General features: G+C 39.5%; 2 protein-coding genes across 2 annotated transcripts in view; both read left to right on the top strand.

Moving 5' to 3' along the window:
* Positions 1 to 2438: 2438 nt before the first annotated feature.
* On the top strand, positions 2439 to 3529 carry LOC138046596 (neuropeptide FF receptor 2-like). The gene is made up of 2 exons (XM_068893202.1): positions 2439 to 2648; positions 2831 to 3529. The coding sequence occupies exons 1-2, from the start codon at positions 2439 to 2441 to the stop codon at positions 3527 to 3529; spliced, it is 909 nt and encodes a 302-aa protein (XP_068749303.1).
* A 3943-nt stretch (positions 3530 to 7472) lies between these two features.
* The window catches only part of LOC138046597 (uncharacterized), a 19243-nt gene continuing 1715 nt past the window's right edge, over positions 7473 to 25000 (top strand). Inside the window, exons 1-9 of the mRNA XM_068893203.1 lie at positions 7473 to 7736; positions 12843 to 12989; positions 14177 to 14549; positions 16112 to 16356; positions 16758 to 16912; positions 17871 to 18060; positions 19912 to 20080; positions 21516 to 21781; positions 23036 to 23182. Of these exons, the coding sequence (XP_068749304.1) occupies positions 7473 to 7736; positions 12843 to 12989; positions 14177 to 14549; positions 16112 to 16356; positions 16758 to 16912; positions 17871 to 18060; positions 19912 to 20080; positions 21516 to 21781; positions 23036 to 23182 (1956 nt within the window). The remainder of the gene's footprint in view (positions 7737 to 12842; positions 12990 to 14176; positions 14550 to 16111; positions 16357 to 16757; positions 16913 to 17870; positions 18061 to 19911; positions 20081 to 21515; positions 21782 to 23035; positions 23183 to 25000) is intronic.

Here is a 25000-nt window from a genome sequence, read left to right on the forward strand (position 1 = left end):
TGTTTCAGACAGTAGAATAGTTCATTAACCTGCAATGGCGTTTTGGAGGATCTTTAAACAAAATGTACCCTTATGGAGCTAAAGAATGGAACGTAATTGGATAAACAAGACAGACGGTGAAAAAAATTTCTGGAATCTTAAAAGCGACGAGCAATGGACTTCGACAACAATATGTCGCTCGTCGAGCCGTAATTAAAAATTACTCGATTCTGATTGGCCTAGAGCAGTGCAGTTCAAGTGAAGATCAGTGCAAGAAGTATAACACCAGTGCAATTCTGGATTATGATTGGCTAATAAACATTAGGGATTGGAAAGAACCAATCAAGTCTCTTGTTTTGAAATCAAACGTGATCTGCACCTTTCACCAGCAGTTACTGCAGTCTCAATAACCTGCCTCAACCAATAGTTTTTTTATATTAAGAAATGGTGAAAACTCTTGAAATATGTGAACTGAAAACTGGCATTTCATATCTTTACTTTGTTCTGTCATCTTTAAATTGAAGTGTGCTCAGGCTACTGTCAATCGTAAATCGAAGTAAGTAAATTCAGCAAGCAAGTCAAACAAAAAAGCCGAAGATGACAGTATGGTGATAGGAATGATACTTACAGGCATAGCGCATTTCAAGTGCATTTTTTTCGTGGTCGAGCCGCTAACACGGTGTTTTGCGGTATGGGTGTGTAAAAGCGCCCCTGGCAGTCGATATAAGTCCATTAGTCATCTCACTAAGTCAGCCTAAACCATGAATGAAAGAAGTCAGTCTTAAACCAGTAAATAAGTTAAACCAGTATATCGCCATCCGGAGGTAAATTTATGTGCTAATTTCGGCCATGAAATTGCTTACATTCTGCAACCTGCTTTGGAGAGCTGAAGACTGCTAACGCCTAAAGAAACGAAGCCTCATTATATATGAATGGGCGGTACGTCGTTGAATTATTTCTTTATTATTTTCGTTGGATTTCTGTAATTTAAAAAATTATGTTGACCACGCAATTTGTCATCCAAATCAGCCTGCTGCTGAATCCGTATACAATTTTTGGAAGCATTCGGTGACGTGAATGTTCAATTAAAAGCCAACTGAATTTCGGGATGCTGTCAGATGAGAGCAACTCACTCTGTTAGCAGTTGCGAAGGAAGCCTGAAAAAAAAAAAAAAAAGAACAGGTCTTCTTTCGCAACTGCTTTAGTTTCTCTCAGCTGCAATGATCAATTTCGCTTAGAATTATTGCAAGGGCAACGCGGAAAGACCTGTCACAATCGGCTAATTTCGTGTTGTTTGCTAAATAATAATAATAATTTAATAATTTCCACTTAATATAGCGCCTTTTAACATAATAAATGATCAAAAGCGCTTAACAAGAGTCTATTTAAAAAAATAAAACCCGAAACGAAAAATGCACAGTTGACCACCCCCAAGCCCCCGAATGCCACTGCTAATTATTACTTGTTGTAAGCTAGACTAAAAAGGTATGTCTTCAGATTCTTCTTAAAAATACTAAGTGCTCCAGGAAACCTGCGATTGCCTCGAAGGATGACATGGTGTTCATTTAATGACGTCCACAAAATTTAAATACGTGGTGCTTCCAACACATTTATACGCTTACGCAGATATAAACATTGATTTCTTCTTATATATTCAATAAAGATTACACGAACGGTCAAAATGTCCGATTTCAATTGAAACGTTCTTGAAAAAGTCGTATTTATCAAATTTTGTCTTGTAAAATTTAATATTCATACAGCCCCGCATTTTTAATAATTAAAACTGGCTGAAATAGACACAATTTCTATTAGTCCATTATGGATCTTTCGAAGGAAAAAAAACTGTGGAATTTAGTTTTCTTACGACTTCAGTTCTTCCAGCAGGTTACCCTGAGGTTATTAAGTGTTATGTTTCTCAAGATTGCCTTTTAAGTCATCAACGGGGTCTTTTCAATTTGGCACTTTTCAGTAGCACTGAGCTGCAGGCAACAACCTTATTCGCTCGACCGAATAAATATAACTAACGCAATTTTGCAATGTTGAAGCGACTAAATAAATACGAAGACATCTGCAGATAAAAATTCGCGGCTAAAACAACTAATTAATCGACGCCAATAGAAGCTGTGGGAGGTGCGCTGAATGTAGTTTTACTGATAAAACCTGGGCTGCCACCAGCGGGATAAAACGAAGATAAAGTCAGAATCAGAATTGCATTGTTGCTTTGTCGGGGGGAGTTTGAGAAGTTAATATCCCTAAAACCGAAGGATTTCTTCTTCATCTTAGAGTCCCTTCAATACTGTTGGATTCTAGACACAGAAACAACACGTTTTTCCCAAAATCACCTCAAGGTATTTTGCGTGAGAAAAGTACAGTTGTTGATAGTGTGGTGTACTTTCTTGCCATGAGTGGAGTTGCTCAGGTGTACGGAGAGGCAAAGGCGACTTCAAAAAACCAGAGTAATGGCATTAAATTCTTCCCTTAATGCCATCTTAGTTACCATGGAAAATTTCACTGCTGCTGAACCGGAACAATGTCCTTCTCTCACAGAAGATAAACTTGAAGTTAAGATCATCAAGATCTTGGCCTACAGTATAGTTTCGATCGTTTCTTTCTTTGGAAACTCTGTCATCATTGCAACTGTGATCAGGAACCGACGGATGCAGACAACTGTAAACTATCTCATCGCGAATATGGCCGTATCGGATTATTTATTTTAGTGTTTGCAGTGCCGATGAAAATCTCCGAAATCGCAAACGGTCCTCGAAGATGGCTAATTGAAGGATCTGTGGGATTGATTTTTTGTCAGCTGATCTATTTTTTCCAAGACATTTCATTGGTTGTTTCGATTCAGAGCTTGGTCGTCATTGCTGTAGACAGATATCGCGGAATTGTTTTTCCATATCGCCCCGCCATAATAACCCAAAAACGATGTAAAATTGTTATCGCACTGGTATGGATGGCGTCGATGAGTTTACACAGCATTTATTTCTTTATTATTCGTCTTACTTCCAACAATAACAAAACATATTGCATTTTCAGCTGGGAGCCAAAAATGTTCTCTGATCCCAAAAAAGCCGAAGAAGATTACGTTGTAGTTGTGTTGGTTCTCGTAGTGATTGCTCCATTTATGACTTTAGCACTCTTGTACACTCGAATCATAAGGAGTTTGAGAATTCAAGGACTCACAATTTATAGTAAATCAACGTTTCAACTCAGAATTTACAAAGAAAACGTAAAAGTCATAGCAAACATCTGCGCTATAATTATTGCATTTGCGCTTTGTGTTCTGCCACTGTTCGTGTACGGAATGTTGTTTTACTTTGTGTGGAAATGGGAAATGCCGTGTAACATGAATCAATTTGGATTCGCTGTACATTTTGTTTTGTTTTCAAATGCTGCCATAACTCCCCTCATTTACTTCGTTTTCAATGATAGATATCGCCGAGGATTGCAACAGGTTTTAAAGCAGGTCCAGTTTTGCCGCAAAGACCGTGGCGATAACATTAACGCCGATGAAATGTGTTTAAATCATCGCAACGCCAATTCATAGACGTCGGCGTAAATATTCTAGTCCTCCTCATCATTTTATCGTTGTCATCGTGATCGTCATTGTTGTCATCATGGTATCATCATCGCCGTGGAAATCGTCATTATCGTAACTATCATCATCGTCGTAATCGCCATCGTTATTTTGGTAACTGTCATCATCATCATCGGCATCATCATCGACATCGTTACAATCGTGGCCATCGTTCGTCATCGTCATCGTGGTAGTCGTCATCATCGTAATTGGTCACCATCATCGGGATAATGATCGACATCGCCATCATCATCGTCGTCGCCATCGGTCGTCATCATCGGCGCAATTTTTCCCTGATTGCGTGATACACGGTGGTGCATTTCCTCTTCTTAACCATCACGAATTTGTTCATGTATATTCTTAATAAGTAATCATATGATTTTTCTCGTGCAATAGCCCTTTTCATGGTTAGTTTTTCTCATTTGCATCACAATGTAATCTAGCATGTATGGGAGGCAATTTCGGGCCATTTTTTAGTTTTAACCCGAAATTGCCTCTCACCCTCGTTAGATTACATTGTAATGCAATTGAGAAAAACTAACCGTGAAAAGGGCTATTTGAAATAATTAATGAGCACTTACAAATTTTTAAAGGACTACAAATTTGTTCGTTTTTGAACAAATTTACTCGTGCTTATCACAGGTGACCCAAACACATAATTTGAATGCTCGGTCAACGTAACGGTTTGTTGGGTTTATATAGGAAACATGAAATGCAGAAAAAAATCGGCCAATCCTAGTTTACACCAAGGCAGGAGCTCATTAAGAGGAGCCTTTATCTCCCATACTTGGCCTCGGAGTCAACCCTTTCCCGAGTAGATTTATTTATAGAACACCTCCCTTGGGAGATTCAGCACGCTCACTGTTGTAAAAGCCAATCTCCCTTGGGAGATTCAGCACGCTCACTGTTGTAAAAAGCCAATCTCCCTTGGGACATTCAGCACGCCCGCTGTTGTAAAAGCCAATCAAAACAGAGCTATCTCAGCGTCAAAGGAATTCTGATACTTTTCGCGGGAGAAACCTGTTCCTAAAAATAAATTTACTCGGGAAAGGGTTGACTCAAGGAATTAGAGGAGATAGAGGCTCCTCTTGATGAGCTCCTGACCAAGGAAAATAAATAAAATAAATAAAATAAATTTACTCTTACTTCACCTTGTGTCCTTTTGTCAATTTGAGGTGTTCTGGGCAAGTTTTGAAAGTTGCTCCTATCCTTCATTAAAAGAAGTACAAAGTTATCAACTTTGAAGTCTCACTAAACTTAGTGCTTAACAAACAGGACACACATTCCTTTTTATAAAATAATTAGGATAGTACGCACTCTCACTGGTCAATAGCTGTGTTTAGATGAAAGTATGTAAACACGGCTCTGACATCACACGAATTTTGATTGGTCATATGTTGTCAGACGCGCGTTTTGATTGGCTGGTAGGAATATGAGCGTGTATCAAGAAAATCTGTTTCAATCAAGAAGTAAAAAAAAAACAGGTTTTTAATTCATTTGTAGAATTACTTTTGAAAAATATTTTATAAAACTAATACAGGACTTTTTTTGGTGTTTACACAGCCTCGTATAAATACTCGGGAAGTTGGGATAATTCGAGACAGTTATGCAAATTAAACTTCAACTCCGTCGGGTTTGCATAAATATCTCGAATTCTCCCAGCTCCCCCTCGTGTTTTGATGAGGCAATGTAAACACGGAAAAAAGTTCTCTATTACTTAATTCTAATAAAGTTTCGATATTACACGCACTCTGAATGGTTAAAACTGCGTGCTTTATGAGAGTACAGATGCACGGCTGACTCCACTCGTAGGATTTGGAATATTAAGTTTTCTGAAAATTTTAGCCGAATAACTTCTTCTTTTGTGCTCCTGCGTGCTTTTCTGCTTCCTGCGTGGTTTACAACAGAACAGATCCCAAGTTTCTTTATTGTTAACTATTGACCTACAATGTTAGTTCTTCAACTGAGTACTTCATGTAATGTGGTCACGAAATTTGGGTGGGTCCCTCATGTAAGCCAGTCACGAAAATTTGGGTTGGAACTTCTCTTACATATCAAGAATTGAATCGAAATGTTCGTGACTTTTACTTACTGTTCAGAGGGTACGGTGACCGAAGACTGCTTATCTTTAATTTGTTTGTGTGTAGAGGCCTGATATCTTAAGTAAGGGGCTTGATATGGTAGGTTGAGGCTTCATATTGGGGGTCTAATATGGTTCAACGATACAATTCCTGCATGCTAACTAGAACCACAACTGATATTGCAGAAAAGAATCTCGAAATAGTTATTAAGCGTTAGCCACAAGGGTTCGTCTGAAACAACAATTTGGGAAGCGCAGTGGCCTCATGTTTGGAGTGTCCGACTCCGGATCGAGTGGTCCGGGTTCGGGTCCTGGCCGGGGACATTGTCGTGTGTGCTTGGGCAAGACACTTTACTCTCGCGGTGCCTCTCTCCACCCAGGTGTATAAATGGGTACCGGCGAAAACGCTAGGGATAACCCTACGATGGACTAGCACCCCATCCAGGGGGGAGTAGAAATACTCCTAGTTGCTTCATGCTACAGTAACCGCAGATAAGCGCCGGCCTGATGGGCCTTCTAGTCCCGTAGCAGACTTTACCTACCTCAGTTTTTGCTAGCAAATTCTTGCTAATTGTTTCATTCCTGGACTGACCTAACAGCAGCTCTAAGGCGCAGGTGCATGGCAAATTTATGAACGACAGATTTACTCAGATATTAAGCCGGGTAACACTATTTATTTGAGAAAGGCAGAATAATTGGGAAATAAGTCATAGCTAAATCACGAGAAGGAGGAGCTAAAGAAGTGCATGAAAAAAGTCATCATTATATAGTTTCAAATCCAGTTTTATTTACCTCGCGTTTCAATTTCAACCTGCAGGGCATAAGATAATTAGCTTAATTGAGAATCTGTATCCACTTTTGCGCACGAAAATGTTTACAGCTGTCAATAAGTGAAAAGAAAAGGTTAGGCGGGCAAAAATAAAAATTTCTAATGACCATTTGTTTATGACCAGCGCTAGCTGTAACATATATATAGTTTACGTCATAGAAAGTGCGGCCTACGGGGTTTTATGCACGAGTTGTTTGTGTCAAAAACCCGAACGAGCGAGGAACGAGCGAGTGAGGGTTTTTGACACAAACAACGAGTGAATAAAACCCCGTACAAAGCACTTTCTATGTCGTAAACTGTTTATTACACATAACATGAGAATTTTCATTAAAATAGTTTTCTGAACGCGAATTAGAAACAAAAACTCACTAACAATAGAACCAAATGCAAATTTAATTTAATTCAATGACAAAGTACGATTTGCACGAGATGCTCGAGTGATTGGCATGGAAACGCCTTTACGCTATCGGTGATTGGTTATACTTCCACTTGTGAAATAGCTGTACACCATTTTGATTGGCTGTATAGGCCTTTTTCACATGTGAAAATAAAGCGTATAGATTTGTACAAATGAGCTTTATGGAATAAAATTCTCATGTTATGTGTAATAAATATGACCACTGTGACAGTTTTGTTGCCAACGAAGGTCGGATACAAATTTTGTCTTTTAAAAGACTTAACCATGGTCCGTTCCATAAAACCGTTACTTCGTCTCCTTCATGTCAGCATTCAAATGGTCAAACTGAATAAAACAATTTCCAAGAGAATAGTCACCATGCAGGTGACTGTGCAGGGAAAAAACCGTGAAAGAAGATTTAAATAATTTAGTTGAATTTCATTATGCCATGTTCGTTTTTTCCATTAGACGTCCTTTAATTAGGAGATTATGACTCAGCTAATCTACTGAATAAATCTTCCCATGCAACGGTTGAAAAATGATTGAGGTTACTTACGAGTGATTGCGTTGTGTTTCTTGCGTGAAGGTTCAGTTAACTCGTCTTACCATGGCAAATCTTCAGTTTTATCTTTTTGCGCTGTTTGTGGCCTACGCAGAAAGTAGTTACGTATTTTCCAACACGATTTCTTTCGAAGGAGGAATCTACAACACTTCGTACAATTTTAACGCGTCTTCTGACACTTTCGAGTTTTTGGTAGAAGTTCGTGCGACAGGTTGGGTGGGATTCGGGTTTGCTCGGAATGCTCCATCCGGAATGACGAATTATGATGTGGCTGTTGGTGGGGTATTAAACGGAGCTGGTTACCTTAAGGTGAGTAGAAAAAGTTTGTTTAGTGCTAGGAATTACTATTAAAAAAAGTTTCGTAAATATTTCGAGTTTATCACTTTGTTATTTTAATTTCAATTGCTTAATTTCTTTTTCTTGTTGAAATTACTTAAACTACCACGCGGTCGTTCTTTTTTTATCATGAGGACACGTTGCTTCTTTTTTGTTATATTTTATTTTATTGTCAAAAACATGGTGGCAAATAAAGAAATGAATAAATATATCGGCACTTCATGCAGGTTACAATTATGAAGAGTTCACAATTATACAGCTCCATGATCATAGCTTGATAGGTTAGTTGATACACATACTAATTGTTGGTAGATGCCTTTGGCAACCATCGTCTCAAGTGCTTACTTCATTGCGACCGATGATCAATTTAAATCTTACAAGTCTCCTCTCTCCTTTTTCTGCTTTTCTTTGCGCTTGCACAAAGTATGCGAAACTGTCGTCTTCAGAAGTGTCGTTTAGCAACAAACTTAGTTTCTACAGTCAACAACACTGTTTAGAGATAGCACGCGTGTATAGTGAGAATGGAAAACGGGAAATAGCAGGCATTTGTGCCTTTCATAAAAACAATGCAAATCAGTATTTTACTCTCTATGATTGCTCTATTTTTCACTTTTTCGATACTCCTGGCTACGAATTCAACTGAAATCAAAAGAGAAATTTACCAACGAATCTTCGTGTTGGCGGCAAACGTCGGGCAAATATTAGTTATTCTCAAGTCTGCTGCAGCTGGCCTGCGCTGTCGAGCAAGTCGCAAAAGGGAAAAATAAACTACAAGGAGAGTCTTTTCATGGTTTTATTGCAACCAACGCGGCATCGCTTAACTTAATAGGAAGTTAAAGAAGGGAGGGTAGAAAATCGTGCTGGACGTGCGCCACGCATTTTAGACATGTGAGCACATTTCTTTGCCGTAACAACAATAATCACTGGTCCAGTGGACTGGCCTTAAATGATTGCTGTTTTTACCGGACCCTCTAAAGCCGTCCCATTTTTCCTCCCCTTACTGTCGTCGACGTCCGACGGAACCAGATTTTTGAGTTTAAAGAAAAAGTGATGCGATGAAGGGAAAGATTTAGTAAAGCACTTTTTGAACTCTTTAAGCGTCTATGATGTAAAAAATGTCTTTTGCTTATTTTAAAGACCTTTCAAAATGATATTCAGAGATATTCACGTTTTTTTGCTTAAAAAGTGATGACGTCACAAACATTGCAAATTACTGTAATATATCCCGAAATTGAAAATTGGAGTAATGACTGGTTCAATCTTGGTACCAGTAATGTAGATCAGATAAGGCACAAAGTGACATCCATTAGGATGCTACCATGGCAACATCCTCGTTTGCAGTCCCTCTCTGCAATGAACGTTTGAACAGATAAGTACAGGCAGATGGTCAGAAGCTGCCCAGAATGCTTTACATCTCTATACAAGCTTACCGAGAGTGAACACGTCTTATTACGACAATAAATGACAAAATCAATCCTGCGTTAAATAGACCCAGCAGCAGATTAATGGTTGCCATGGCAACAGTATAGAGGTTATTATTTTGTGCATTACCTGATGTGGATTACTGCTGCCAAATTTGAAGAACGTTTATCCAATGTTTTCGGAGATATTCTCAATTTTGTGATTCTTTACAGTCATTTGCAATGTTTGTTACGTCAACATTTTTTAAAACAAAAACTTGAATATCTCTGGAACGAAAGAATTTAAGGTCTTCCAATTCTTCGTCATTTTGAAAGGTCTTTAAATAAGCAAAAGAAATTTCAACACTGGCTTTCCCTGTACAGATTTCCAGTTTCAACTTCAACCGCACCCAGAAAAAACGTGAGCGACTCTTCCACAGGAGAAGCTTTTTGTCCGCGTGGGAGGAAAATATGTTAAAATACGTTACTTTTCTCGTTTCTGCCACCTGCCAGTCGACTCTAACCTGCGATCAGGCCCATTTTTAGCTTCGCCTATATGTTCTCTTATGTCGTCGCTCGCTAAAATTGGGCCTGACCAAAAGTCTCTCAAGAATTCCGGACGGTCGGCCAAATTTTGGCCGACCAAACTCGTGATCTGATTGGCTGTTGAAACGCCGGAAGTGAAAATGCCATCGTGATTGCGCGGAGCTCTCGCGAAGTCCTCGAGACTAATCCGCCATAAGTGTACGAAAAAATTTGCTGCCTTTTGTTCTTACGATGACGTGGACGGGGCAACTTGATTTTATTTGTATAAATGGAGATATGCCATCTGGAACATCTCATAACTTGCCCAGAATCGGGTTTGAATCTCTGGAAAGAGTGAAATTAGCGATTCCGTTGTCGAGCTCTGTGGCCATGTGGTTGAAAGTACTTTGGCACAAACTTCCCTGATGTTTTGAAAGTTAAATAGCTGGTTCTTTCAAATGGCAATGAAAGCCGATGCATATTGGTTTCCTGTATGAGACAAAGGACATATATATCAAAACGAGGAGATGTTGATAAAATTGCAAGTGACACGAATGCATGTTTTGAATATCTGTGTATCACTTACTGTACATGACACGGTTTGTTTGCACAATTTGGAGTCAGATTGCTTCATAATATTTCCAGTTGATTTGATTCTCGCTCCAGAGAGACCAATTGTACAAATATAAAAGAAATTTTGCGAGTCCATCTTACTGTTCGTACTCCATCAAAAGATTAACGGCCAAATTTATCATGATTTTAATGCGCGCAACTTCTAGAAATACACTGCAACTGAATTAAGATATTACCCGAAAAAATCACCAAAGAAACCTTCATGGGCAAACACGTTAAAGGAATAATGTATTTCTCCTTTTTTTTTCTTTAAAAATCTATTGCCAAACCGTCCAACGACAAAATGCTAGGTTATCGCAATTACAAATTAAGATGTCAAGCTTAAAAGATTGCATATTCAGTGAAGTTCGGAGGAAGAATTACACCGGCCTTTGCCACAATATAGTCGTCGAAAAGGTTCAGAAAGTAACATTCCCCATGCTATAAATGTTTTTCTCAAATTAAAGCCACGGTAACCTTCGAATTCGTTTATAATATTCCTCTCACGGTAATTAACTCTGGTCAAAACAAAATAGCGTGAATCTGCCGTGCACGCGTGTATTGCTGTAATGGAAGTAAATTTGATTGGCCGATGAAGGACATGTCAATCAATCAAAAAAAGTGGGCGGAAGGAATATCGAAGAGTAATTTGGTCAGGCTCTATTTTTCGTTTCGCCAACTCCACATTACGTACCACGCGAAACTAAAATAGAGCCTGATCGCAGGTTAAGTCGACTCCCTCTGCCTCTTGAAACTGTTTTTCTTTAAGATTAGGGGCAGCTGATTTTCTTTTTACTCCGACTGACTGATCTAAAATTAGGAAACGCATTCGACTCTAAACGGAGAAAATTAAGTGGCATTAGGAATGAAGTTTTTCAATATAAGGCACCAAGAGTGAATTAAGACTTGAAGGCACGCAAACGAAATTTCCCGAAGCTGCGTAACACACAATATACGAGAAACAACATTAAAACAATGATGAGATCGAAACAAAGAAACGAATGTTTAGGATTTGTTCATCGACATTTACAAGATACCAAATTCCTTGAGTTTTGCCAACTACAAACACCATAACGGCAGTGCATGTCAGCACTATTAATATATTACTTCGTGGGATGTGGCTTAACCAAAAGTTTCCATTTAGTATCACCATGAAAATAACTTTGTGCTTAGTCATTCTGAATAGTTTTTTTTGTGAACAACAGAAATAAATTTTGTTTTTAACGTAAATGGTTCAGTTGTGTTTGTTTTGGATTGTCGACTACACTAAACATTTTGACGCATTCCTTACAACACAACATGTATTTACAGCATTCATGATCGAATACACGTCGGCCAAAAGTCAGACGATGCACGATAAACTGAGCACGATGAACAGTAAAAACTAAACAAGGAAAACAACAAAGGGAAAATACATAATTAGCCGAAGGCACGCCAAAAAAAAAACTGGGACACAAAATCATTCCAAAACTTACAATTCTGTGCTATTCCTCCTCAGACAATAAGCGACAAAAGTAGTTGAGACACTGAACTGGGAAGACCACAATTAAGAAAAAAAATCACTTAAGGACGTTCGCGCGAAATTTTTTCAACATTGATTTTCTTCTGAAACTTTTACCACTGTAAGATGATGAGTTAGTTATTTCAGAAATGTAAAAAAAAATGGGGGGTCACCGACTTCGTTTTGGAGAGAACATGTCCGGAAAAACACCCAAAATGTGACAAAATCGGGCTTCGTTATCGAATAAGGCCAGTGTCTGTAAACCCAAATATATTGCAATTAAATCTTTGAAGTGAAATCTTCTCTGCCAAATATTGTTTAAGTGGACTAATTAAGTGAATTTTGTCAACTGGTGAGGTTCTCTTAAAGATCAAGTTCGCATTTAGCGACCACAGCTTCACGCGCCTAGCAGCCGCAAGATGGCAGGATTTGATGTCCCGTGAGCAAAATCTTGAAATTTTTTGAACTTCCCACATTGATTTTATGTTCATTTTTGGACAACGTGGAGATAATTGTAAATAAAATCCGTTTCTGGAAAGAAAAATAGGGGTCACCGAACGTCCAAGACCGTTAAATCCAGGCAAAGCTATAGCAATGGCCTTTCGCCCTATCAGTTCTCATTTTATTACTTAGCGCGCGCGCTCTTGCATGACGTGGCGTGTGCATTTGCGTGCACAGTAAGGATGCGCAGAAACAATTGGCGCGAACGTCCTTAACATTACATTTTTCACTTGCACTCCCCTCTATCACCCCCGTCTTCCCCGTCAATGTTGGCAACCGAAAAAGGAAGTGTTGGCGATAAGAAAACAACATTGTTATGGGGGGGGGAGGGGGTTAGATGCAAAGTTTTTGGGGGAGGGATTTGTCCGACTCCTTAAAAAGGGAACGTGCCTCAACCCTTTGCAGCTTTCCGTCGTTTCCAGGTTGGGAGCCTGACGGCCATCCTGACGTGGGAGAGAATAAGCATGGAGTCAGCCTTGTGCGAGATAAGCAATTTTGTCTCATCTGTGTCATCATTCGCTCTTTACGTGTTTTTAACAGGATTACCTCACACAAACAACCGAACCACCTCCATTGGACTCTCAGCAGGACTGGAATTTGACAAGCGCAACGGAACAGGACGGTGTTACCACGTTAAAGTTCAGCCGCCTGCGAGACACCAACGACTCAATGGACATTGCAATCGAGGTAAGTAGCATTTTTTAAATTCAGACCTCTGTGTGAACGACCTGATGATGTACAACATTCCTTAAGCATTAGCATCGTTGAGATATGATGTCAACAGGTAAATTATATCTTTTACTGTTCTCACCCGCATTCGTGCTGTACCAGTTGGGATAATATGTTCTAAACTGATTGACCCGTTTAATCGTGATGAAATAATTGGCCATTTCCAAGTTGCCTTTTAGTTTGTTCAACGCGAGTTTAAGGAAAAAAATGTTTTTCAATGGTAATTGATCTAAATTTTCATATCAATGAATGCAAGTTTATTAGGTATGGTTACATTGGTTTTTGAAAGACGAGCCCTTTGGTTTGACTATTCTACAACGTTCGCCACATTTTTTGCTACGACTTACGCCTCCCCGCGAACACATTTTCGCAAGTGGCGATTTTTGTCACATCAGACGTTTCTTTATCACTTTTTAGGCAAATTTTCTTATCAACATGAGCAAATAATATTACTCTTTTGAGGGTTCTCTGCCACTACGCTTAAGGTGACCGTCACCTAGTTTGGTCAAGGTGGCCTGAGGCCCGTGAGAGCCAGGTCACGAAACCAGGTTTAGCGGGCAGAGGCGGAGTTAGGAGAAAGGTTGAGGGGGTTGCAACAACCTCCCCCTTTCCCCCTTTCATAGATTCCTGGATCCGCCCCTGCTAGGTCACAATTGTCTAGGCAATAAAGCACTGAGATTGTGGAAATGTGGTACCCCCTTTAGTGTAGCACAGAAGATGCAATGTTAACCCCGGTAAGAAAAAATGTGGTTTTCAATGCTGACCCGGAGACACTCGCGAAATAACTTGCGGATACTCGGGGTTTTTTTTCCTTCAAAAATAGTGGAAAAGTACTCCTGTTAACAGGGCTTGGCAATTTAAGTAAATCTGACCTTTAAATAAAGTAAACTTTCTTTCGGTTCAATGTCCAATGTAATTCTGCAATAGCTGTTGTTACGCTAAGCGATTGCCTTAAAAATCTCGCGCCTCGTTTTCAACCAATGAGAATCAAAACCAGAAGCATACGTAGCTTCCACGCGGTCATTTAGATTGGCTCATCGCACTGTTTGTTCCTGTTGTGGTTGGTCAGAGTCATAACTTTTGTTTTGGTTTCATGACACCCAAACGAGAATCGCTCCAACGTTACTTGCAATTATTATTTTAAGGAAGGAATGCCAATTTTTCTTATTTGGGCGTTTCACACGACAAACGATGCTGATGGGTCAAGATCACTGACCAAACATACATCAGAAGGCTACCACCGGGTGATTCTTATTCCAGCAGCCACTTCATCTGTGTTACCAGCAGCAGCAACAAGCTCGCCAACAATGGCAGCGATGGTATCACCAACATCGACAGGAGTGTCTACGCCTGAAACACCAACATTGGAAGCAGCAAGTTCATTAAAATCAGTGGCAGTGGCAATGAATTCATCAATGATGCATGCCTTGAACACATCTCCTCTGTCGGCAATGTCAGCAATGCACCCGAAAACTCCATATAGTGTTGCACCAACAATAACAGCATCAAGTGTTGCGGGTGGGTGAAAATAGACAAAATTATATTTTCGCTGTGACAAATAATAATAATAATAATAATAATAATAATAATAATAATAATAATAATAATAATACTAATACTAATAATAATAATGATGATGATGATGATGATGATGATGATGATGATGATGATAATAATAATAATACTTTATTTCTTAAAAAACGCATGTCACGCAAGTCGCAATGCTTTTTACAAACACAGGTTAAAATATAAAGATAAAATATTAAAAATATTTGTAAAATCTTAAAATATACGAATATGAAAATCAAAAAGCTACTTTAAAATGCTAAGTTTTTAAACTTCTTTTAAAGTCATCAATGGAACTGTTTTTAAGTGTTATGTTGTCAGGAAAACTGTTCCATAACATTGGGGCTGCAACACGGAACATTCGATCACCAAAACTGGAAGTTGGGACCTTAAGAAGGCCTTTATTGCATGATCTCAGTCTACGTGCAGGAGTATATGGGACAATAAGTTCTTTTATGTAGCTGGGAGACATGCCATTTAGTGCTTTGTAGACAAGGAGAGCGGTCTTAAACTTTATTCTTTGTTCAACGGGTAACCAGTGGAGATTTCGTAGTCTGGGCATAACATGTCCTGTTCGCTTCGATCCAGTCCCCAGCCTTGCGGCCGCATTATCGGTCCACGTTGTAGTTTTGCGATCTCGGCAACAGGCAAGCCGCAAAACAGGCTGTTACAGTTATCAATACGTGAAGATATGAAGGCGTGGATCAATCGCTCAGTGGAGTGACTGTCAAGATACTTGACGTTTCCGTTTCCGTTTCCTTTTCCTTTACCGTTTGCTTTTCCTTTTCCGTTTCCGTTTCCGTTTCCTCTTCCTCTTCCTTTTCCTTTTACTAGACGTTTACTTAGCTAGCAAGCTAGGCAGTCAGTCCGTCTGTCATGCAGTTAGTTCAGTCGGTCAAGCATCCACTCATACAGAGACACTGAGTCGTTCAGTTAGTCAGCCATAAACCCATTCAAATAGCCAGCCAGCCAGCTAACCTTGCCTTCTAATAATTATCTTATAAATGAAAAAGAAAAAACACTCAGTTCTTCTGATTGGTCAAAAGAGTGCAGTTCTCATGTAACACAAGAGCAAGTAAGAAATGAACGTTTCTAAGTTTACAGTTAAATGACTTTTGAGCGATAGTCTGGTAAGAGTTTGGATTGGACAAACGTACATTGCAATCTGTTCCAACCGATCAGTTGAATGAACTTCATACAAAATTAAAGCGAGCGCTGTCAAAACTTCACTTGTTTAATTTTCTGTCTTCCTTTATTTTCGTGTATCTTATTAATAAGCAATTACATAATTTCTCGTGCAATTTGGTATAAATAACCACTTGTAACTTTCTCAGAATACAAATTTTGTGTCTGAAATTTTACTAATACGGCGCGTCTCCTTGCAACCTATCGCGCACAGCCCTAAAGTGTTTAGGATCTGCGGGGTCTATTTGTTTCTAATGATTAGTAAACCTGTTCTTAAGCAAGCCGAAGTTCATCTGGTAATAATCGTGTTTTGTATTATTTATGAACAGTTGGCGCTTCGTCAGCGGTTTCTCCATCATCTGCACCACCAGTAACTTCAGACTTCATTTCCCTTCATGGCGGCAAATATAACGTGTCCTGGATGTTCAACAGCAGCATGGGCACTTTACATTTCACTGTGAAAGTTCGAGCCACTGGCTGGATTGGATTTGGTCTGGCAGCTCAAGCGCCGAACAACATGGTCGGATATGATGTAGCCGTGGGTGGAGTCGCAAACGGAGCAGGATATCTCAAGGTGACTTGAAAAGAGGTGTGGGATGTCCTCACCCACAACGTAGTGTCCGTACCATTCTACGACGGCATGATTTTAAAAAAATGCCACCAAGCAATGCTGCACGTGCATACAGTTATTTTTTCTCAAAATCAATAAAGTTCAATTTCTACGCAACATATTGGCACACAACGCGAAATTTCCTTTCCTTCGCAACTATTGAATAGCATATTGCCTTTTCTTCCTCCTTTAAAATTAAGTTCCTGAATAGTTTGTTAGAACGTCGGAAGAATCACTAAAAATGAAGAAATTCAAAAGTGTATGACTGGGAGACGAGTCTTTTAAAGAGCTTTTCCATGGAGATCAGCCAAAAACTAAACGATCTAAAAGAAAGGTGTGGTTCATAGCTAAGACTCTTCTTACAGGAGGCTCCAGCGCCTGCTTGCAAGCGAAGGCTGAGGTTTCGTAGTTGCCAAATTGGATCCACTTCTTGTCACTCAATCGCTGATTTATCCACGGTGGGCGACCTTGAAATCGCGCACAAAGGGCACGGAATTCCCGACGCGGACTGGTTGATCCAGTTGGATACGCATCGGTCTACCGTGCGAGAATTCGAAGATTCAACACCAGCCAAACCAAAGGCTTTGCAATAGCATCAGCAAGTACTGAAACTTCCTAGTCTTTTGGTATTAGGATTATAAGCATTAAGTCCCGCCTCACAATCCTGGTTCTTCTTCATAAAATCACGCGGGATGATACAAAGCACGAGGTTCCTGGTGTTGTGGTCTGTTTCCAGCGCACGCACACTAGAACCAAATCCTCTCTCTTTAGAGTGATCCCGACCACATTGTGAAAAGTTAAATAACAATAACAACGTATGGGAGGAGTAGGTTTGGCGGTGTATTGGTGAGAACACTCGCCTTTCATCACTGGTCATGGGTTTGGTTCCTAGACGAGATGTCATATGTGGGTTGTGTTTGTTGGTTCTCTTCTCTTCTCTGGGGGTTTTTTTCTGACTGCTCCTGTTTTCCCCTCTCCAAAAAAAAAAAGCAACATTGTATTTCATTTTAGAGCGGTTTTCAATTGAGTGTCAAAAGTAATTAGCGAATTGCTTTGGTTTTGCATTACTTCACTCAGTGATTGGTTCAAAGTTCTCGCGTCACTTTTTCAACCAATCAGAAGTGAAACCAAACCCAATCGTGGCTCGCGAGTGCACATTATCCCTCGCTTTGTTTCGGCTACGTGTGATTACTTCTTGATTGGTTTACTGGATTGTCTCCGTCCTTTTTGATTGGCCAAAGTAGTTACTTTGGTTTTGGTTTTACGACACTCGATTGAAACTCGCTCTATTTCAATGTAGAGCGTTCCTGATTAGTGTCCCAGCGCTCAAAGACTTAACTCTTTAATTTACTATTTACTATTTATTATTGTTGTTGTTGTTGTTGTTGTTACTATTATAATACATTCCTACATTCTTTGAGCAGTCATTATAACACACTGCCGACTCCTCTGTGGACCAATAGTTGTTTCCATTTCAGTATTGTAAAATTGAATTCTTTCTTCATTTGCTTGTGCCAGGATTATTTCACCAGTGGCTTTGCAGCGCCGTCAGAGGACTGGCAACAAGATTGGAGGCCGAGTTACTTTAGAGAAGAGCAAGGCGTAACAACATTAAAGTTCTACCGCAAGCGCGACACAAACGACACACAAAAAGATATTGCTATTCAGGTAAAATGATATTTCCACTGTCAGGTAGATGACACTGCTGTCGCAAGGTTAATTAAACCAGTCATAATCATGGATAGGTAAAGTGCGTTCGATATCTAGTAAAATACGATTTTTATTTTGCTGACTGCCCAGAAATATTAAGGGAAAGTGGACTTATTGGGTGCTTTTAGGGTGTCATAAACCAATTGTAAAGTTGAACACAACATTAACTAAAGGCTTAATAGCTCAACATTTTGGTAATGGACTTGAAGATACAATGGAGGTGGCCGACACGAATAGTAGAACGAAACTGTCCACTGGACAGTTGAAGGGCCCAGGGCCCTTGCATGAAATCGAGGCGAGTGGTCAGCCATTCCAAGAACGCGCCCGAACCCTGAAATTGCAAAGCATTCATGCATAAAGAAGCGACACGAATGGCGTGCGTTTTTCCAACGCAACAATAATTGGTGTCGAAGTCAAAAAATATTGGTATCGCGATAAGCGGTTTATGATATCGAAGTAAAACGCTCTTGATATCGCGTTAAAACGATACAACCTCGAGAAAAGACGTTGTTAATGTCGAAAATATGATCTAGGAATGCAACCATAATTGTTTGTTTTTCGTAGTAACAGGTTCGAAACCATTTTACCTGTCTCTTTAACAAATAGATTCCATGTTGCTGTGCGTCCTTTCAGTAACAGACCACAGATCACATCAAAATGTGGTAAGAACAAAAAAGTGGAAATGATGTTCTTACCACACTTTGACATAAAGCCATTATCCATGCAGAAATAAGCCAACTAAGCGTTTATTAAATGTTCACTTTACCGTCAGAACTAAAACATATCTTCGTTTTCTAGTTTCTATACGCTTATATGCAATCCACTGTTCCTTTGTAACTCATTTTGTGTTTTGTATGTAATTTTTTAAAATTTCGCATATGTATCTATTTTTGTACTCTCATTGACTAGAATTGTTTAAATATCAAATATCTTTAATCTCTAATATTCAATTAATTGATCAATTGATAATTATTTGGCTAGCCTATGAAATTCTTACACTTTTTCAAATTGATCAATTAGAACATTTTTAATAAAAAGAAAATCATGTTTACAATACTGGCTTCCCCGCAAATAGCTACAAGGCTAGTCTAGGCCGGGCAAGTCAAGATTACATTGAATTACAAGTCAGTTCCCCCTACAAATAGCAAAGCCAGTCGAGGCGGGAAGTATAAGAGCAAGAAAAAGAAGAAACATTGCTTCCTTAAGTCAAATGGTACATGAAATGAAAAGTAGAAAGGTCATTCCTGAACTAGAACCGTGAGGATCCAAACGTGAACGGGGTCACGCTCTCGTTCAAGTTTGGATTATTCCTGGATTCTTCCAGGCTTGCTTGCATCTGTTTGAGTCTCTTTAGCTAACTGCGATAATCTTCCTCACTTTTACTTCATTTTCAACCAGCAATTCCAATATCTGAAATGTCATATATCCTTAATTCGTGAAATGGCACAAGTAACTGCCGAATCATGAAGAACCGTTACCTTTTCGGATTTTAAAGCTTAAAGTATTCACATGATGAATAAAAAATGTCAGCACGCATTTTGATATGAAAATCGTACCAGCTTCCAGTGCTTAATTAAAGTTCGTGTTACTTGCCAAAGATTCCTAACAGATGCTATATGTTTCGAAATATACACAAACACGGCATAAATCCATTACTAGAAGAAAAAATGTACTTCAATAATCAAACCTTTCCAGTTGGGCCAATTTGAAATTGGTGCTCAAATAAGCTACTTAACAAATAAATCATGGCTTGTGATCTTAGCATATTCTCCGGTCTTCCTTTCACGACATTTCGTATTTGATTTTCAGCCAGGACAGTCGTATTATTTCATTTGGGCGTACCATTCGAGTGATGAGGTGCAAAATGACAGTTTCCCAAAGCATAGTTATTCAGGATCTCACCAAGTTGGCCAACTCATTCCCGGCGTCCAACCAGCCACCACACCCATCGCCACATCGACCACCGCACCAACCACAGGTAAGCCAATCAGTGTAATTAACCTGGAATGTGAAAAGAGACAGCATACAGCAACCTCACAACTCGTTCCTGGCCACTGTCAATTTAGAAATTTCACTTTTCTCATGGAAAAAGCGAACGTACGTACTAAGGTGTTTGTGCATGAACGGTTCCACAAAACAAGCGGGCAAGGCTGTGGGAGCGAGTGAATTCAATGCAAAAACAGACAAATCGAGTAAATATCGACGTGCAAAAACGCTTTCCATGACACTAGAGCTTTTCAGTGCTAAAACATCAACTCTAGGAGAAAGAGAATTTCTATCTTAGGGCGATTTCCATTTGAAAGAACTGACCGACCAGACCGGGCATTTGGAAGAACTAAATCTACAACGCATTCGAATTAACACACTTAGAGGATGACACATACAGCTGCACATACTCCTCCAGAAGAATGCGAGGGATTATCATGCAGGTTTTAAATCCTTCAAATTGTTTCATTTTCCTTGCAAACTGATGGGTCTGGCCTGTCTGTTCTGACAAAAGGAACGTGCCTTTAAGTAAATGAATCAAGACCAAACCGCGTGATTGTTCAACAGCAATGGAATTTATGTCCGAATACGTAAGTCCCTTAATCTAATTTTAATTTAATTTAATGCAACCCATTTTGCACCGTAGTGCAGTATGGCCCAGTGGTCAAGGCAATGGTCTTCAGATCCTAGGATCCCGAGTTCAAGACTCGTTCTCACCACTCGTTGAATTTGATCCTGCTAGTCCCTGGTTCAATAAACTTCTCAGCTGCGCTTGTAAATATCCAAATGGTTTGCCTCCGGCCAGTTGAAATTCTTAACAGTTGTTGTTCAGTTATGTCGTTTTGTTGCTTTCGTTTCTTTGACCCTGAAAAGCCCCTACGGGGAGACGTCAATTATGTAGGGAAGGACTAGAACTGAAAAAGCATGAACCATTCTTGCTTGTTCACACAAAGGACAGGCACAACACTTGGAATTCAATCCCCTTGAAAATTAAATTATTTTATTAGATACTGAGTCTCATGAGAATATCGCGTTTCTGATTGGTCAATGACGAATGCATAAATAGGTTATAGAGTGAAAAAGAAGAACTTATAGAGTGCAATACGGAAGTTGCTATGGAAACAAAGCGATGGGGTGATTTTGTTGAGAACATAATATTAAATAAAAAATGGTATGGACGAGAGTGCACTTCGTGATTTAAACACCACTCGTGCCCATCAATCACGAAATGAACTCTTGTTCATACGATTTCCTATGCTTAATCCTTCAAAGGGATAAAATACGACACGAGAATGCCACCTTTGAGGCTCTCCCAAATTCCTTATGTTTCCCTGTTCCTTAAGATATTTTGTCATTGCTCCCCTGTTCCTCAGTTCAAATTAGCCATATTCGCTTGTTCCCCAAACCCCCTATGACGTATGCCTCCTGAACCAAGTTTAATGACTTAATGATGACGATGATACCATTTCTATTTCTAGCTTCACCTACAAAATTCCCATTTTCCCTCGCCTTTGATGACAATCAATTCCTTGTGCTGTGGAGATTTGATGACCAAGCCGACAAGGTGTATTATCATTTAAGAGTAAAGACGACAGGCTGGATAGGTTTCGGGTTCGCAGCGTTAGCACCAAACGACATGATGGACTACGACGTGATTGTTGGCGGCTTTAGCAATGGCCAAGGATATTTATCCGTAAGTGTCTGATTTCATTCAAGCTACCGACAGTCATGCCACGATTTAGAGCTGTGGCAGTTCGATTTAGAACCTACGGTTTTGCATCGTTATTCGTAGGGATTGGGTAAAAATCTTAAAAAAATTTCAACCAGCACGGCGTAATAAAGAAACAAAACCAATAGTGACAAGCAAAGCAGGAGTTTTCCGGCGTCTTGAATTTACTGGTTCATCACTTTGACATCCGTCGTGATTGGTCGCACATCACTCAGTTACGTCACCAGCTTTTAATCTCGGTCAAACCTCTTACCTTGACTCGCTATGTGTTTTCCCACGCTCTCCACCGGCTAGGTAGGTAGGTAGGTAGGTAGGTAGGTAGGTAGGTAGGTAGGTAGGTAGGTTGGTTGGTAGCGAAAGCTGAATTGCGTATTTGCATAATAGTAATAATTTATACTAATAATTGCAATAAAAAGGGATAATTATAATAGCTAAGAATCCTAAAAATTGTTTACAATTCTGCATGAGGCCATTAAAAAACTGTTCTTAAATCTTTAATTTGTCTTGCAACGCGGAAAAGTGAAAGAGCGCGCGTGCCTTAGATTATAGTTGCTCTTTTAAAGAGACGACAACAGCTTTCTCAACTTGTGGTTCGGGTCGTCGCTCATTATGCTTTCAAACGTGTGCGTGCAAATGTTGTGCTGATGCTCCGCAACCGTTGGTAACTCATAAGCGCTAAAGCTTGCTGATATTCTATACCAGGACTTATGATTCGATTACCGATTAGTACGATACTTGAAACGTTTAGCTGAAACTCTAGCCTTGGAGTGTAAGTTGCGGTTTTTGATTGGCTTAAGCGGCATAGCGTGACAATTCACCACTGCGATCGTTGCAGAAGTAGAAAGCGATTCTACTTTTCCTGAAACGTGTCTCGCAACGGAAGTTCAACAAAGTTTCATGAAACCGACCATGTTACACGGTGCAAGGCGTGCTGAAACCTGTTTCGCAGTGTCGTTGCACAAATTTAAAGCTTCAGCTAAAAGTTTCAACGTGTAACAGCGGCTTAACCTACAACCGACACGGTTTGACTTTATCGATATTTGTATTTAGAAGAAGAAAATTCTAGCTTAGGAGCTAACTTTGTATAATTTAAGATTCAGTTAATTATGAATTTCCTGTCATCAAACTTACTTTAGGTGCAAAAATAGTTTTGCCATAAACTAACCACTACTCTGTGCTCGCATTAATTTTAGACCATCATGAATCTTTTCCGTTTAGGACTACAAAACATTCGGGAAAAGAAGGCCCACACTGGACGCAAGCCAGGACTATGCACTCTTAAATGCCTCGGAAGTTGGGGGCTACACTGAACTGATGTTTGAGAGACCACGTGACACGAAAGATAACAACGATTTTGCTTTTTGGGTAAGAGAAGGCCTTACATTTTACCCGAAAGCGCAAGCAAGAAAAAACAAAACAAAACAAGCAAACAAACAAACGAAAAAGCTCTTGAGTAATAGTCCATGCATGACCTTGGCGAAATAAGCTGCATGCTAGTTTTTTTGGATGTCACGCAACACTCCCCCAAAGAACCTGGGTGGGGGAGCGTTGCGTAACATCCAAAAAACGGCTGCGAAGGAGACTATCATATTTCCTAATTAGAGCAAGAAAACATGCGGAAAGCGCGGTAAAATTGTGGGAAACGGGCAAAAGTCGTCAGGTTTACAGGGAATAGGCCTTTTTCGATATATTAAAATTCAGCTTGAAAAAGAGATATAGAGGACAAAGACAAAGGATAGTGGACGATATGCAAATTATTTTCACGTTTCTATTGTTTTTGTCTTCGCTGCTTCACTATCAAGCTGAAATGGTCTATCATTGACCCTTAAACCGGACATGCGCTCGCGGACAACTTCTGTAACCAGATAAATTTCATAAGCTGACACTATACTGGAGTAAAAAGGGTTGTGTCAATTTATAAATTCACATCATTGAAAACCTTAACCTTCGACTCAGTCTCGAGGTCCGTTCGCCGTGGTACGGCTCGACAGTGATTGGCTATTTCAAAGCTAACGTATGCCTCTTTATCAAAGCGAGTCTACAAAAAAAGTACTTTAATTCGTATGGTAATTAAATTCAATTGCTCTCACCCTCGTGATAAAGTGATATGCTATGCCTTTAGCGAAAAGTAAATATTACTACACAAATCTTTTATTTCGAATGAGAGAACTGAGTGGTCCTTGCGCTTTGCTGGACAAATTTAAGCAATTGTCGCTTTATAAACACCTACTGTAGCCTCGGTTATTCAAAAGGTGGATAACGCTATCCACCGGAGAAATTACTATCGAGTGGATAAACCCCAGAAAAACCAATTGAGTTATCCAGTGGATAGTGATTAATCCATTGGATAGCTCTATACACCCTTCGAATAACTTTAGCCTGAAAACTTCAGCTAGCTGCAACGGTAATCGAACCCACGACCTCTGCGATACCGATGCAATGTTCTACCAACTGACTGAGCTATGATGCCACACAGCTGGGAGCAGGTCAATGGGCTACAATCTTTTGTAGTTTCGAATTGTGCAGCAACTAAAGAACAGAGTCGAGGTTCAGGGGAATAATTTGCATTTTCCTTTATTTTGTACGAAGCAAAATGCTTATTATTCCCCTGAACCTCCATTCTGTTCTTTTGTTGCTGCACAATTTGAAACTAGCCCATTTGTTGGGCTCATTTGTTAGAATGAATTTTTCAGGAATCTATAAAGCGGAAATTGTTTAGACGGGCTATGTCACGTTATTTTAGGGTGTTTAGTTAGGGGAAATCTTCATCACGAAGTTTAAAACTAGAAATTAGTACTGTGGAATTCATTTTTTGATAAACTTATCGTTACATCACAAACACGATGATTCTGAGTAATAAAACCTTTATCCAGGCAATTTGTCATAAACTTAAAAAACGTCGGGCCGACTTTTTTCAAGATTACCCTAATGGAATCCGTTTCGATCTTGTTCATTTGTGTCCATACATGCTTCTGTTTCCTTTTGCAGTATTTCTTTTATGTTGTTCATCAGTTTTAAGTGGTTATTGCAATGTTTCATTCTACTTTTTGGGCATTTTGGATATCATATAATTAAATCATTTTGTATGACATGGCCCCTTTAAATTGTTAAAATAAAGTGCAAGGATAACTTTGTTCTCCCATTCGTCTATAACGCGTAGTTCAAATGTACGGTACATTCATT

Source organism: Montipora capricornis, chromosome 4, assembly GCF_036669925.1.
Source record: "Montipora capricornis isolate CH-2021 chromosome 4, ASM3666992v2, whole genome shotgun sequence".
Lineage (NCBI taxonomy): Eukaryota > Metazoa > Cnidaria > Anthozoa > Scleractinia > Acroporidae > Montipora > Montipora capricornis.

What these genes read in the sequence shown, in the direction of transcription:
- LOC138046596 (XM_068893202.1), top strand. Translation starts at nt 2,439, where the DNA reads ATGGCATTAAATTCTTCCCTTAATGCCATCTTAGTTACCATGGAAAAT. An exon ending in ACCGACGGATGCAGACAACT is followed by an intron (nt 2,649 to 2,830) that starts GTAAACTATCTC and finishes GTTTCGATTCAG; the next exon opens with AGCTTGGTCGTCATTGCTGT.